Source organism: Eutrema salsugineum, unplaced genomic scaffold (assembly GCF_000478725.1).
Source record: "Eutrema salsugineum unplaced genomic scaffold, Eutsalg1_0 scaffold_1, whole genome shotgun sequence".
Taxonomy (NCBI): Eukaryota; Viridiplantae; Streptophyta; class Magnoliopsida; order Brassicales; family Brassicaceae; genus Eutrema; species Eutrema salsugineum.
Genome location: NW_006256909.1, coordinates 15,497,218 through 15,511,400, shown reverse-complemented (window position 1 = coordinate 15,511,400; position 14,183 = coordinate 15,497,218). Strand labels below are relative to the sequence as shown.

General features: G+C 36.8%; 1 protein-coding gene across 1 annotated transcript; it reads right to left on the bottom strand.

Annotated features, from left to right (window-relative positions):
* Positions 1-680: 680 nt before the first annotated feature.
* LOC18030045 (serine hydroxymethyltransferase 4) lies at positions 681-3,039 on the bottom strand. The gene is made up of 4 exons (XM_006414782.2): positions 2,281-3,039; positions 1,457-1,847; positions 1,255-1,356; positions 681-1,166 (listed from the first exon to the last, which is right to left on the bottom strand). Exons 1-4 carry the CDS (start codon positions 2,956-2,958, stop codon positions 922-924), a joined length of 1,416 nt encoding a protein of 471 aa, XP_006414845.1. The 5' UTR covers positions 2,959-3,039; the 3' UTR covers positions 681-921.
* Positions 3,040-14,183: the final 11,144 nt, after the last annotated feature.

The following is a 14,183-nucleotide window of genomic DNA, read 5'->3' as shown; positions in this document are numbered from 1 at the left end:
AACTCTCGCTTTTCTGTCGAAAACGCAAAATCTCGATTTCTTGCCAAAAACGCAAAATCTTGATTTCTCGCCAAAAACGTAAAATCTCGATTTTCCATTAAAAACGAAAACTCTTGGTTTCTCGCCGAAAACATAAAATCTCGATTTTCTGCCAAAAACACAATATCTTTATTTTCCGTCAAAAACTCAAAATTCTAGTAAGTATAAAAAATCATGTTTTCTCAAAAAAATGCAAAAAAAAAAAAAATTCATGTATTTTTAAAACTTAAGTTGGTAAAAATATTATTTATTAAAAAATAATAATTTTTTTTAGTCATTTTATATATTTTGCATCCAACTATTTTTCTAAATTCACAAACGAACAATTTAGTATCTAGACGTAGCATCTTGATGCAAAACTTAGTTTCAAAAACAAACAATATCTAGATATTGTATCTAGATGTTGATCTAAATGCAAAATCTAGATGCAACATCTAGATAAAAAAACGAACAGGACCTAAACCCTTAAAAATCAGGATTTCACGAAATTCTTTAGAGCTTTACATACTTAAAGAAAGGTAAAATGATGAAAATATATGAGAATCAGATTGCTCGCCGGGTCTCATTTTCTCCGGTTAACTTAAAAATTTAGTTTAGTTTATAACTTAACCCTACAAACTACAAACACTAAATTAAACAAGAGGAAAGAAAAACTCGCTGATATTATTAGAAAAAAAAAGCCAACAAAATACAACAATTTCAATGAGAGAGAAAAACATTCAAGAAGAAATATAACTCAAGAAAACCTTTTCTTTTTTACTGTTTTGTTTCTTCATCTCTTCGCCTTGTAAATTCCAATTTGGCGACCCTACAAAAGCATATTATATATAGAAGATGATAGAAGATTAACTCTTTAGATAGAGAGAGAGAGACAAAGATCCTCTAATCCTTGTACTTCATCTCAGTCATGAGGAATCCAGGCATCTCATACGAGGCTGAGAACTTCTCGACATCAGCCTTGAGCTCCTCGAGCTCCTTGTTGTTCACCAAACCCTTGTTAAAGTCCTTCAAAAGCTTACCATGCTCCTTCTGGATGTTCAATGTCAGTGTCACAGATCGGCTCAAGAACTCTCCTATCTTCTCAAAGTCCTTCTCCACCAATCCTCTCGATGTCATCGCAGGTGTACCTACAAAACAAAAACGTAAACATCAAGACCCGAGAATGAGCTTCAATGACCATTGTCAAGAACAATTCATTCAGTTCCACTTTCTTACCGATTCTTACACCTCCAGGAGCAAGAGCACTGCTGTCTCCAAATACAGCATTCTTGTTCAAAGTAATGTTGCAAAGATCGCAAAGCTTCTCAACCTTGTTACCTGGCAGAAGAAGAAGCATATGTAACATCAGGACTAGTTTCGTATAACATAGGTCTCAATCTCAAAGGTTTTTTTTTCCCAGAGGATATAATTCACTTACCGGTTAATCCAAGAGGACGAAGATCCCAAAGGACAAGGTGGTTCTCGGTTCCACCGGTTACAATACTGTATCCCTTGCCCATTAAGTAGTTTGCAAGGGCAACAGCATTGGCTTTCACCTGTTTCGCATAGACCTTGAAACCAGGTGTGTTAGCCTGCTTCAACGCAACAGCTAGAGCACCGATCTGGTGGTTGTGAGGACCACCTTGAAGCGCAGGGAATACAGCAAAGTTGATTTTGTCCTCAAAGTCATAGACTGCACCCTCTGGTTGCCCCTTCTTTGGTGGTTTCGGGCCCTTCCTGTAGAAGATCATACCAGCCCTTGGACCTCTCAAACTCTTGTGGGTTGTGGTTGTCACAACGTCACAGTACTCAAACGGGTTTGCAGCTTCCTGTAAACATGAATAAAAACTCAATCAGCTTTGTGATTAAATGCAAAAAAGCTCAATCTTGGCAACTAACATTAGTAACACCACTTCATCAGGCTTAAAGATTGGTCTGATTAAAAAAAAGTTAACAATGTGATGATTCGTTCCTATGAACAAGCCTCATTCCATAATACACCATGGAAACACTAGATTTGAGACATGAATGCACAGATAAGCAATAAAACAGGGTCAATACTAACGAAAATCGTAGTCACAATGATGATGAATGCAGCCAGTGAGACAGAGATAAGAAATGTGTAACTGAGTCAGTGTAAGTAATTCATAAATCCAGATCTTCGCTGTTGACCATTCAAAATGCTAAAACAAAACCAGATCCAGCAAAATGAAGGAGATACATGAAGAACAAGATCAATACACATGATAGTAGGCAATATACCTGAGCAGCGACGAGTCCACTAATGTGAGCCATGTCACAGAGCAAAAGAGCTCCAACCTTATCAGCAACAGCTCTCAATCTAGCGTAATCCCAATCCCTAGGGTACGCACTACCACCACAGATGAGTAACTTAGGCCTGAAATCCATCGCCTTCTCCTCGAGCTTATCGTAATCAATGTAACCGGTGGTGAAGTTCACCTTATACGGAAGGCTCTCAAAGTAGATCGAAGTAGCAGAGATCTTCTTCCCACCGGAGGTATAGTATCCGTGCGTCAAATGACCACCTGAAGGCAGATCAAGCCCCATGATACGATCGTGCGGCTGAAGCAAGGCGGTGTAAGCGGCGAAATTCGCCGGAGATCCAGAGTATGGCTGAACATTGACACCCCACGCCGCGGTATCGAGACGGAAGGCCTCGAGAGCTCGCGAGCGGCAGAGATTCTCGATCTCGTCGATGAACTCGTTTCCTCCGTAGTAACGGTTACCGGGCATGCCTTCGGAGTATTTGTTCGTGAGTGCGCTTCCGAGAGCTTCGATGACGGCGAAGGAGGTGAAATTCTCGGAGGCGATTAGTTCGATTCCGCGGCATTGTCGACGCTTCTCCTTCTCGATGAGGTCGTGGATCTCTGGATCTACGGTGACGAGTGGAGTGTTTCCCCATGATGAGACTGGTTCCATCTCTGAATATAATCTGAGAGAGAGAGAGATTGGAGATCGGAGGAAGAGAGAGATCTGAAGATCGGAGAGTTGAGAAATGGGAGAGAAGAGGAAGGAAGACGGTTGGGTTTAAAAGCGGTGAGGTAGTGAGTTTAAATTACGGTTTTGACCTTGATTCTAAATTTGGTGTTGGTTGGTTAGGTGTGTGTGGTAGGAGAAATAGCGAATGTGTTTTGACTATTTTATCCTCTTACCAAATTTTTCCTTTTACTTGTGTTTAAGGTTGTTTTGGGTAAACTCTGTCTCCCACTATTTTCTTATTTTTGACAGTTGACAAAAAAAATTGAAATTGCTGGTAGAAAGAAAAAATTACAAACAAAATTAAACTGCTTTTTTTCTTTGACGTCTTTGTCAAAACAGAGCTTTTTTCAACACAATGCTAAAATTATTTAATGAGCTTTGTTATGTCTTACATAATTTATAGATTTTTAATTTTATAATCTATAATTAGAGTAATTGCATTTTTACACAATTTATAGATTTTAATTTGATAATCTATAATTGGAGTGATTGCATTTTTATTTATTAATAAAACCATTTAAAACTTATATGATGTGGAGACACATAATATGATCAAATTATGATGTAATATGATTGACTTATGTTAAGGCATATTTGGACGAATTACTTAACGTTAAATATCCTATTTTAATCAAATTTTATAGTGTCATATTAAATTATTATATGAGGCAAATTTTGTAACATCAGGTCTTTACTATTTTTTTTAAGTCGCCAAATCTTACTTTTAATCTTTGGTTTTCTGGTTAGTTTTAGAAAAAATTTGATTTTATACTGATGGAAATTGATTAAATAGTGTGGTCACATTATCGAGTATATAAAGCACTCATAGATACGAGTGGTAAAAAAAAAACATAAGAACGTTAGATCTAATCCAGTTATTTGAAATCCAGACAAAGTAATTTGATTTCTTTGAACTTCAGTTCCATTTAATTCCCTTTTTTGTTTCATCGCTAAATTTGGAGCTAGTTTAATTACTGTTTTTTTCTAGACATTCGAGTTTGTTTTCGTGTCATCACCTAAATTCAGATCTATATAAGTCATGTTGTTAATGGAAGTATGATCTTTAAGAGAATCAGGAAACACACATTTTGGTAAACAAACAGTTCCAGGGAATATTTGGTTGAGTCGCTTCTAAAACTTTTTTTAGCAAGCAAGTAAGTAGGCACTACACAAAGTAGTAGTAGTTGTAGTAGGACTGTAGAAGAAATTTTTTTATAATTATTTCATCGTGTTCTCCATTTATCAAGAAACAAATAAAATAGCTTAAAATTGGGCCATAGAGTGGGGAGGAGAGTAGGTGGTTTGTTTTTTTGCGAGTCGGTGAAGGTTAGAATCGTCCTCTGATATTGCAAATTTGATTTTGTGGTACTTAACTAGTGTGCGTAGTGGTAGTAGCAGATCTGAGGTCAACATGTGATGTGACCAAGATTTTCATTTTATTAATCGCATCGCAAGCCGCTACTTTTAGCGTTTCCTTTTACGTGCGTTTTGTTTACTTATATGTATGTATGTAGAATATGTCTGGAAGTTCAGTTCGGTTATTTCGGTTAATGAAATTCTTGTTCGGTTCAGAATTTTAAATATATTTTCAAAAAAATTGGTATAAGTTGGTATAAATAGGTTTTGGAAAATTAAAAAAAAAAAAAAAACAGAATCGATCGGAACGGAAGCCAACTAAACCGAACCAATAACCAAACCCAATTGAAAGTTGTCAGTCGGTTTGGATCTTCAAACCCTCGGATAACAAAAATCAACAAATTTGGTTTGGTTTACACAATTCGGTTAAAGTTTAGAATTTGGTCTCTTCTATCTACTATATATCTACTGAGTTAAAAAAAAAAAATAGCTGGCAAAATACAAATTTGTAACGACTCATTACTTATAAAAATGTATTTGTTCGCCATGAAAAACATTAAACCAGTGGCGGAGGTAGCTTTTTGGGAGGGGGTCAAATGACCTATGTGGATTTTTGTTATCAAAATATTTACTTATAATTTGAAGAGAAAATTTGGTAAAATATTGTAAAATCAGTTTATTGACCCTCTTTAATATTTGCATGATCAGTTTACTGACCCATGACAATCTTCTAAACTTATTCTCATTTTTCACCTGAGCCAATTACCATTATTTCAATTACTATTTAACTGTTTTTTTCTTTTTATTCTTTTATTTTTTCTGTTTCTTTTTTTGTTTCTTTTACTATTTTCAAAAATCCACCACTTCTAAATTCTATCTTCATAAATAATTGAATCATTTTATTATCACATACTTGATATTTTCTTCTTAATTATATTTTTTTTATTAATCTTTCACTTCTTTTCTTAACCATATAAGATTTTTACTTAACTGTCGACAAAAATATATTACTCTATTAATATTTTTTAATAATTAATAAATATTAACTATTTTTAAAACAGTTAACATTTAGAAAATATATTTATATTTTATAATATTTTAATTTATATTTATTATAAATTAAATTGATTCTGGTAAAATTTTGGGCTGGCTCCGCCATTGCATTAAACGATGATATATACATAAAATATAAATATTGAAATGAAAGAAATTAAATATTAGAAGAAGTGAAAGTATAATCACGTTTTGGAGAGATTTCCATGTGGTAGATAGATTAGGGACTTTTGTTATTGGTGAAGCTTCACCAACCTCCGATTTAGACTGCATAATTGGGAAGTCCACCTAACTCAACCAAAAATAACGAAAAGTATGTCCTTGTATTATTTTACTTATGAAAAAAAAACAATTCTTTGGTGTCATAGAGAATTGTAGTATATTATATTTTCCCTTAAATATCTAGTAATTCCTATTGTGGTGTCGACATGGTGACATACATAAAGAAAAAGGCGAGACTATTCACTAAACTACAACATATCGACATGGTGACATACATAAAGAAAAGGCGAGACTATTCACTAAACTACAACATATCAAATCCAGAAAAAAATCACGAGAAGACTGATTGGTAAAATAAAACATTACAAGTTTTTGAGCGTATGAAAGAAGTGTTAGACTATACGAGAATAACTTTAAAAATATTACTATAATAAAAATATTATATATTTTTTTAAAGTACAACTTTTGATAAATTTTTAAAGTACAACTTTTGATATCGCTAATTATTTTCGTTTTTGTGATTAATACTCCCTTTTATAATAGTACATCCCTTACTACGGTAAAAAATTATCACTAGAACTATTTATTTTATATGCCATATTGCCATGATTTTGCTCAGACAAATAACATGGGAAAATGTAAAAATAAAGGAAAAAAAAATCCAACTTACGTGAACTATAAACCCCAAAAAAGTTCATTGTTTAATACTTCAAAATATCATTTATCTCATAAAATTTGAAATTTTCAAAAAAAATATTAAAAATAGCCTATAGGGTGCTCAATTCATGGGATACTATTTTAGTGCTGTTTTATACTACAGATAACAGTGCACAGGTTGCTTTTTATGACCCGAATGTGAAACATACTAGTAATACTAGTTTCTACCGATGCCGATTAACTATTTTTCTTTTTCTTTCTTTTTTGGTCGGCGATTAACAATCTTTTATATGCATTCGACTGTACTTTTATATTTATAAACAAAGAGAAGAAAATGTTTTAGATCTGCGTAATATGAAAAGAAGAAAAGAAAAGCAAGCTACATCGTCGCATAATTGCTACGATTCTCGTTGTCGGTTGCCGGTTGCTTTAAATATCACAAATCTTTTAGCAAATTAAAACATACGTATAATGAATTTTAGAGTTAATTTTCCCTTAATTTTATCAGATTTTGGTTGATTTCTGGTTTTATTCTTGATGATCGGACTTAAATGTTCAAAGTTCAGATCCACCGACGCTCCTCCCACGCGCCTGTCCAGATCCAAACAGTAAACACAGACAGTCAGACACACTAGTGTTACACTTTAGTGGCTATTGCATTTGCACTATTCTTTTTATTCTTCAAAAATAAGTTATTATTGTTTTTCTTTTCTTTTTCCAAACTATTAAAACTCAAAATTTAGTTGTGGACTTTCATACTAGGTTTCTTAATTTTTTTTTTTTTGTCAACAGTCTAGATGTCTAAAACGGTTGGATTATCCAAATCGGATGTGTCGAATTTACATAAATGACATCTTGTAGGTGGGCTCGAGCGCTCTTTGCTAGAATATCCGCTTTCAAATTCTTCGCACGTGGGATGTGTATTATAGTAAAGGGATTGAATTTGTCTTTCATCTTCACGATCTCGTCCAAATGTAAACCAAATGCTGGCCATTTTTCGGGTGCATACACCATCTTCACCAACTCCAAACAGTCTATTGCAAATTTTACAGCAACCTTCTGCATTCCTATCATACAGTGCATAGCCCATATAAGGGCTTCTACCTCCGTATGCAGAGGTGAAAGGCTCCGTCTTACATTCTGTGCTCCCATTATCTTGTCCCTAACTCCGTCTTTGAAATAGTACCATCCTAATCCCGATTTATAATCCGTATCTTTTCATGAACCATCAATATAACACCACCAGCCATCATAACTCAGCAATGATGAGTAGATCATTGAGTTTCCATTATTTATGGATTTCTTCTGCTGTTTAGATATTTGGGTCTCTTCCCATAATGATGCTTCTGTTTCTGCTATTCTCAAGGTAACTTGAGGGTCTATATCAATATTTGAGTATACCTTTTCATTCCTTGCCTTCCAGATATACCATAAAATCCATGGGAATTGTGTATTTGTTGTCTCTTTTGGTAGCCTCCAGAATAGGTGATCAAAATTAGCATAAACCGATGTCATTGGAAATACGCCTAGGGGTGTTGGGATCTTTGATAAGGCCCATATTTGTAAGGCAGGGGGACATTCAAATAAAACATGGTTGATTGTTTCGTCCTCTGTTCCACAACGTGCACATTGTGTGTCGCAGTTTATTCCCCGGGTTATAAGTCGAGTTGGCACCGAAAGGCATCCCGATAAAGCTTGCCAAATAAAGTACTTTATCTTTGGTGAAGTTTCCAATTTCCAAGTATATGATAGCAGTACCTTGATGTTTGGCCCATGTTGGTCTTCAATTATATCGTCTGATAGCCGGACCACCGTTTGGTATCCTGATTTTACCGTATATCTTCCAGATTTTGTGAAATGCCACCCCACTGTGTCTTGTCGATATGAATTACTTATGGGTATCCCACGAATGAGTTCCACATCTTTTGGATCTATAATTGCCTTTATAAGACCCAGATTCCATGAGTTCGTCACTGGGTCTATCAGATGATTGACCATAAGATTTGGGTAATAATTAAAGCCCTTACAAGTTGCTGATCTCGGGCGAGGAGCTGGTATCCATGGGTCATTCCATACTGAAATAGAACATCCAGAACCAACTCTTTTGATTAGCCCTTTATTAACCAGAGATCTAGCTGAGATTATACTTCGCCATCCATAGGATGGTGAGTAAGAACTAACAGGGTCTAGCGGACTTGATTTCCTAAAATACCGTCCTTTAAAAACTCGTGCAAACAGTGAATTCGGTCTATCTATCAATCTCCATAATTGTTTTGCCAATAATGCCGAATTAAAGCTCTCAACCTCTCAGAACCCCATTCCCCCTTCTGTCTTGTCTTGACACATCTTATTCCACGCTATCCAATGTAAGCCTTTTTGATGTCCATCTGAGCTCCACCAATACCGTGCTGCTGCACTAGATAGTTTCGCCGTTGTTGATTTAGGTAAACGGAAGCATGACATGACGAAAGTAGGCATTGCTGAGGCGACCGATTTAATTAGAACCTCTTTGCCTCCTTTAGACAATAATCTCGAGGTCCAACTATTAATCTTATTCTGTTGGTTGTCTGTTACGAAGTTAAAAATCCTGGTTTTAACTCCACCCATCCCCTCTGGGATGCCCAGGTAGGAACCTGATCCCCCGTCTCTTGAGATACCCAAGATATGTTTCATCTCCTGTCGTATTACCTCTGGGACCTTGTGTCCAAATTGGACCGATGATTTATCAAAATTGATGCGCTGGCCTGACACGCCTTCATACTGCCTTAATATGCTCAAGATCTTCTGGCATTCCTCTTTGTTTGCTTTGCAAAAGAACAAACTGTCATCCGCAAAAAGTAAGTGCGAAACTGATGGACTTGCTGTTGCGACCCTCAAGCCTGTCAATAGTTTATCGCTTTCTGCTTTCTGTATATTCGCTATAAGAACCTCCGTACACAGTATAAATAAGTATGGTGACAAGGGGTCTCCTTGACGAAGTCCCCTTGCAGGATTTATTTGTCCTCGTGGCTGTCCGTTTAGTAGGACTCTGTACTTTACTGAAGTAATACACCGCATCATCCATGTTATCCATATCTCTGCAAACCCAAATCGTCGTAGTAATTTTTCGATAAAAGACCACTCGACCCTGTCATAAGCTTTACTCATGTCCGTCTTGATTGCCATATATTTACTCTTACAAGATTGATTTGTCCGTAGTCCATGAAACATTTCCTGTGCGATCAGAATATTATCTGAGATCAACCGGCCCGTCACAAAGGCGGACTGTGTTTCCGAGATTAGGTCAGGAAGCAACCTTTTCAATCTCTGGCATAGTACTTTAGAGATAATCTTATAGCCGACATTGCATAGGCTGATAGGCCGTAGTTCCGTCATCCTCGTGGATCTTTCTGTTTTGGGGATTAGACAAATATTAGTCATATTCAGCCTTTCATCAAAAACCCCCGTATTCAAAAAACCTTTAACTAAGTTTAGGATATCTTCCTTAATAATTGGCCATGATCGTTGGTAAAAGAGTGCTGTCATTCCGTCTAGTCCTGGAGACTTCTCTGGATTCATCATAAATAAAGCATCATGGATTTCCTCCTCCGTGACCATTGCCGTAAGCATTTCATTATGCGCCTCCGTTATCGATGGTGGTATCTCACTTAAAGCATCCTCAAGGTCTGATGGTGATGTTGAGGTAAATAAATCATTAAAATAATTAACTGCCACCTGCTCTATGTCTTTGTCTGAGGTAACCCATTTTCCGGCATCATCGTGTAATCCAATAATTCGATTTCTCGCTCTCCGTTTTTTAACTTGTGCGTGATAAAAGGAAGTATTTTTATCCCCCATCGTTGCCCATTGGATTCTACTCTTTTGTTGCAAGTATAATTCCTCGTCTCTATATGATTCTTTTAGTTTTTTGGAGACCGCTAGTACTTCCTCTTCTGTCTTTGTAACATCGTTTTGGATTTCTTCTAATGCCCTCTTCAGGTCATTAATTTTTTCTCGCCCATATGGTTGAAGGTTAAACCCCCACTTGGAAATTTATTTCCGGCAATTCCTAATTTTATCCACAAATAGAGTCTCATCCCTTCCTTGATTTAGATCCCAACCTTTTGATATAGCATCCATTAGACCCTCTTGATCTATCCATCTTTTGTCAAACCTAAAATGTGCCCTCTTGCGTGGATTTTTATCTGCTATTGTGGCTACAATTGGCCTATGATCAGAGCCAATCATCGCTAAATATTCAACGAATGAATGTGTAAAAATATCATGAAAATTTTCATTAGCTAGAGTCCGATCTAGTCTGCATCTGACTAGTTGTGAGTTCCTCCTTCCCCTCCAAGACATCGTATTCCCTAAGCACGAGAACTCTAATAGCCCACAATCTCGTATCATAGTGTTGAAAGCCACAAAGGAGGAAGCATGTCTTAGTCTCCCACCTTGTTTTTCGTTATTCCCAGTTATCTCATTTAAATCTCCGATTAATATCCAAGGTTCTGTTCTTGTAAGGCTTATTCTTGTTAATCGCTCCCAAACTTGTTCCCGGAATTTAGGAATTGGATCTCCGTAAATAAAAGACAAGAATACTTTTTTCCCAAGAACTTTTGCTTCAATATCAATTATTCTATTGCTTGAGAATAAAATAGAAACCTCAAAAGAATTATCATAAAAAAGAGCAAGTCCACCACTAGCCCCGCACGGTTCAACCGTGTACAATTTATTATAACCAAAATGATACTGAAATTTTTCCAAAAAATTAAAATCTTGCTTTGTTTCTGAAAGAAATAAAAATTCTGGTTTGTGCTTCTTCCAAATTTCCCGAAGATAGCTTATTGTCCACCGACTCCCAAGACCTTGACAATTCCAGCTAAGTATCCTCATCAATCACTCGAGATTTGGTGCCTTTCTGTCCCAGCTTCGGGTTTGATGGACCCTTGACAGATTGTCTTTTGCGTGGAGAGATCAATGCTTGAACCATCCTCTTCTTGGTGTTCCCTCCAATTATTGTGGCGTTACTTTTTGCAACCTTCTTCTTCGTACCTTGCTTGTTACCTTCGTTTTCTCCTGTCAAGACCATTTGTGTCTCCAAATTTTCATCTTTTTCTTTTGTACCTATTTCACCGATGGCGGTTTCCTCCACTTCCGTGTTACTTTCCTCTCCAGTTGCGAGCAGCTCACCATCTTCCTGCTCTAAGAGCTCTTTCACTGCCTCTGAGGTAAGTTGCATCTGATGTTCCTGCTCGATAGTATTATCTTCAAAGTTTCCTGCAACAGCTCCATCAATCTCAAAATCTATTAAAGTATCATCGTTTGCTAGCAGCTTTTCCCAGTCATGGACCGATTCTTCATTGGCTTCTAACCCTTGCCCATTTTCTGCTGCATCCATCAGAACCTTGCCCACCTATGAATCTGCACTCTGAGTCGCATTGTTAGCAACTTCACCATTCTCAAAATCCAAGTTTTTCCTTACCTTACTACCCAATTTTGGAGCCTCATTCATTCCCGCTAGTGTAGCCTCTGCATCTTCAGTGACAGAATTCCCCTTTGTAGCGATAGTTAGATTTGTCACCGCCTCTTTTGTATCTGTCATCTTTACGTTAGTAACCTTCCGATCATGTGTTGTTACATGTTCCTCACTTTCCTTCCGTTTTATCTCCATATACCGTGATTGGAGCTCATGAGGATGCACATAGCTTACAGGTCTGCTCTACTTCAGAGCTCCTTCGCCATATTTCCATTCTCCCTTACCCCTGAGATAGCGACCCTCTTCATATCCTTCCCTGTTCCCGTGCCCATGTTTTTTATTTTTGTAATACCCATTGCTTGAGGAGCTTGATCCTCCATACTTTACTGGTTCTTTAAAACTTCCATGAGCAACCGCATTTTTGTAGGAGATTGCTCCTTTCCCATTTTTTGGATCCTCCGGTAGCTCCTCCTTTCTGTTTAGATCAGTATCAACTTGCCGAGATGGACACTTTTGTTGCTCATGACAGAGACTGTAACAGGTGCGACAGTAACCAAAGAGCCTTTCATACCGTAGATACAATGTTGTTTCTTCTCCTCCATGGAATTCCACACTCGTTTCAAAACAGAGAGGCTTAAGCCCATCTATGATTACTTGAACCTTGCCCTCATCGAGATTCACCGCTTCGACCTTCCCCAAAGCCTTCCCGATACTTCGAAAGGTTGGATCAGCCCAGAAGTGGAGATGAGATTTACGAATCTTAGGTCCTAAATGGAGATTCTAGATCAGTGGCTCCAAGGGATTATTGCGGTTCGAACGGAGGAGATCGGTCCATTAATGGTAACAGCACAACAATGGAAGTTGTAAGGGATTGCTAAGATTCTGGGGCTTTTGATAAATCTTATCATTATCAAAATTATCGGAAAGCTAAGGTATGATGGAAAGAGAGGATCAAAATCCGAATCTGAGAATGCGGCTCAATCAAATCGACAGGGAGCAAAAGGATCTCGTTTCCTTCGATGGAGTATACGGATCACTGGTCTTCATAAACCATTTGACTCGATGGCTGTTAATCTAGACGGGAACACGGACCTGAGGGGATCTCATCAGAGATATAGGCGAGTTGGGACTAAGGAAAAAATCAAGGAAAATCCACTTTGCCAATCAGATCCTCAATCAAGGGTATCATTTTCAAGGATTGGAAGAAACCCATCGTTCACGGCCTTTATAAAGAAGAGAGCAAAAGGCGTTAAGCACCATCTCACCTGTTCTTCTATATCTTCTCACATCTGTCCCCAAACCTTTTCCTCACCACCACAACCCACAACGATGTCCCAAAGCAATTTGATTACGGGAAATGCATCCGGAAAAAAAATTGAGGTTTCACAAAAGAAGTTGAGAGTTTCGGTGCCACATTTTGATAACTCAAACTTGATCGCGGGCTACTCCAAAACCTTGATAGGGAGATGCATGAATCCTCAGCTGTAGGATATGAAGGCACTTCTTTACATGCTTCCAAGGATCTGGAAAGTTGAAGAGAGAGTTGTTGGAGCAGATTTGGGACTCGGAAGGTTCCAGTTTATGTTTGATCGGGAAGAAGACATTACGGAAGTGCTGAAGATGGAGCCATTTCACTTTGACTACTGGATGATCTCCTTAGTGAGATGGGCACCAGTGGTGGATCCATCTTATCCATCTGCAATCACTTTATGGGTTCGTGTCATTGGAGGTTTCTTAAATTTGTGGACCGAACATAACAATGCTTACAGTATATAAAAAAAAAATTAATTAAAGTTTGTAATTCAGATTATATTGCAAACTTAATCATCCATTATGATGTGAAAATTGTTGATTATTACAAAAAGATTTGAAGTATGAAAAATATTAGCTAAAACAGTATGAAATTAAATTTTAGTGCAAACAATACGACTAGTTTCTTTTTAAAAATAATTCTGGTATTTTTGATATTGTAAATTTGAAATAGAAAATAAGGAGATTTATTGAGTCATGAAGTTGAACCAAATAAATCTCAGTGTCTCGTGCTCAATTTGTTCTTTATATACAGTATTGAGATCTCAGAGCACCGCTCCAATAGAAGGATGAAGAAGAAGTTTTTAACAATATATTAAATAAAAAAATAAAAAATAAGAGAGATTATAAGAAAGGTTATAAAAGTTTTTATATGAGAACCCTTCTCTCATGGAGATCTACACATGTCCACTATTTATTGATTTATTCTTTTAATTAAGACAAAAATTAAATCAAGTAATTAAATTATAATAAAATATTAATATTTTAGTTTTAAGAACAATCTTCTGAAGTTTAACCATCGGAGGTGGTCTCAGTATGCGGTGTGAGCATATATTGAGATGTCGTCTGTCTCCATTACTCTTAAATAATTTGGCAAAGTTTGTATATT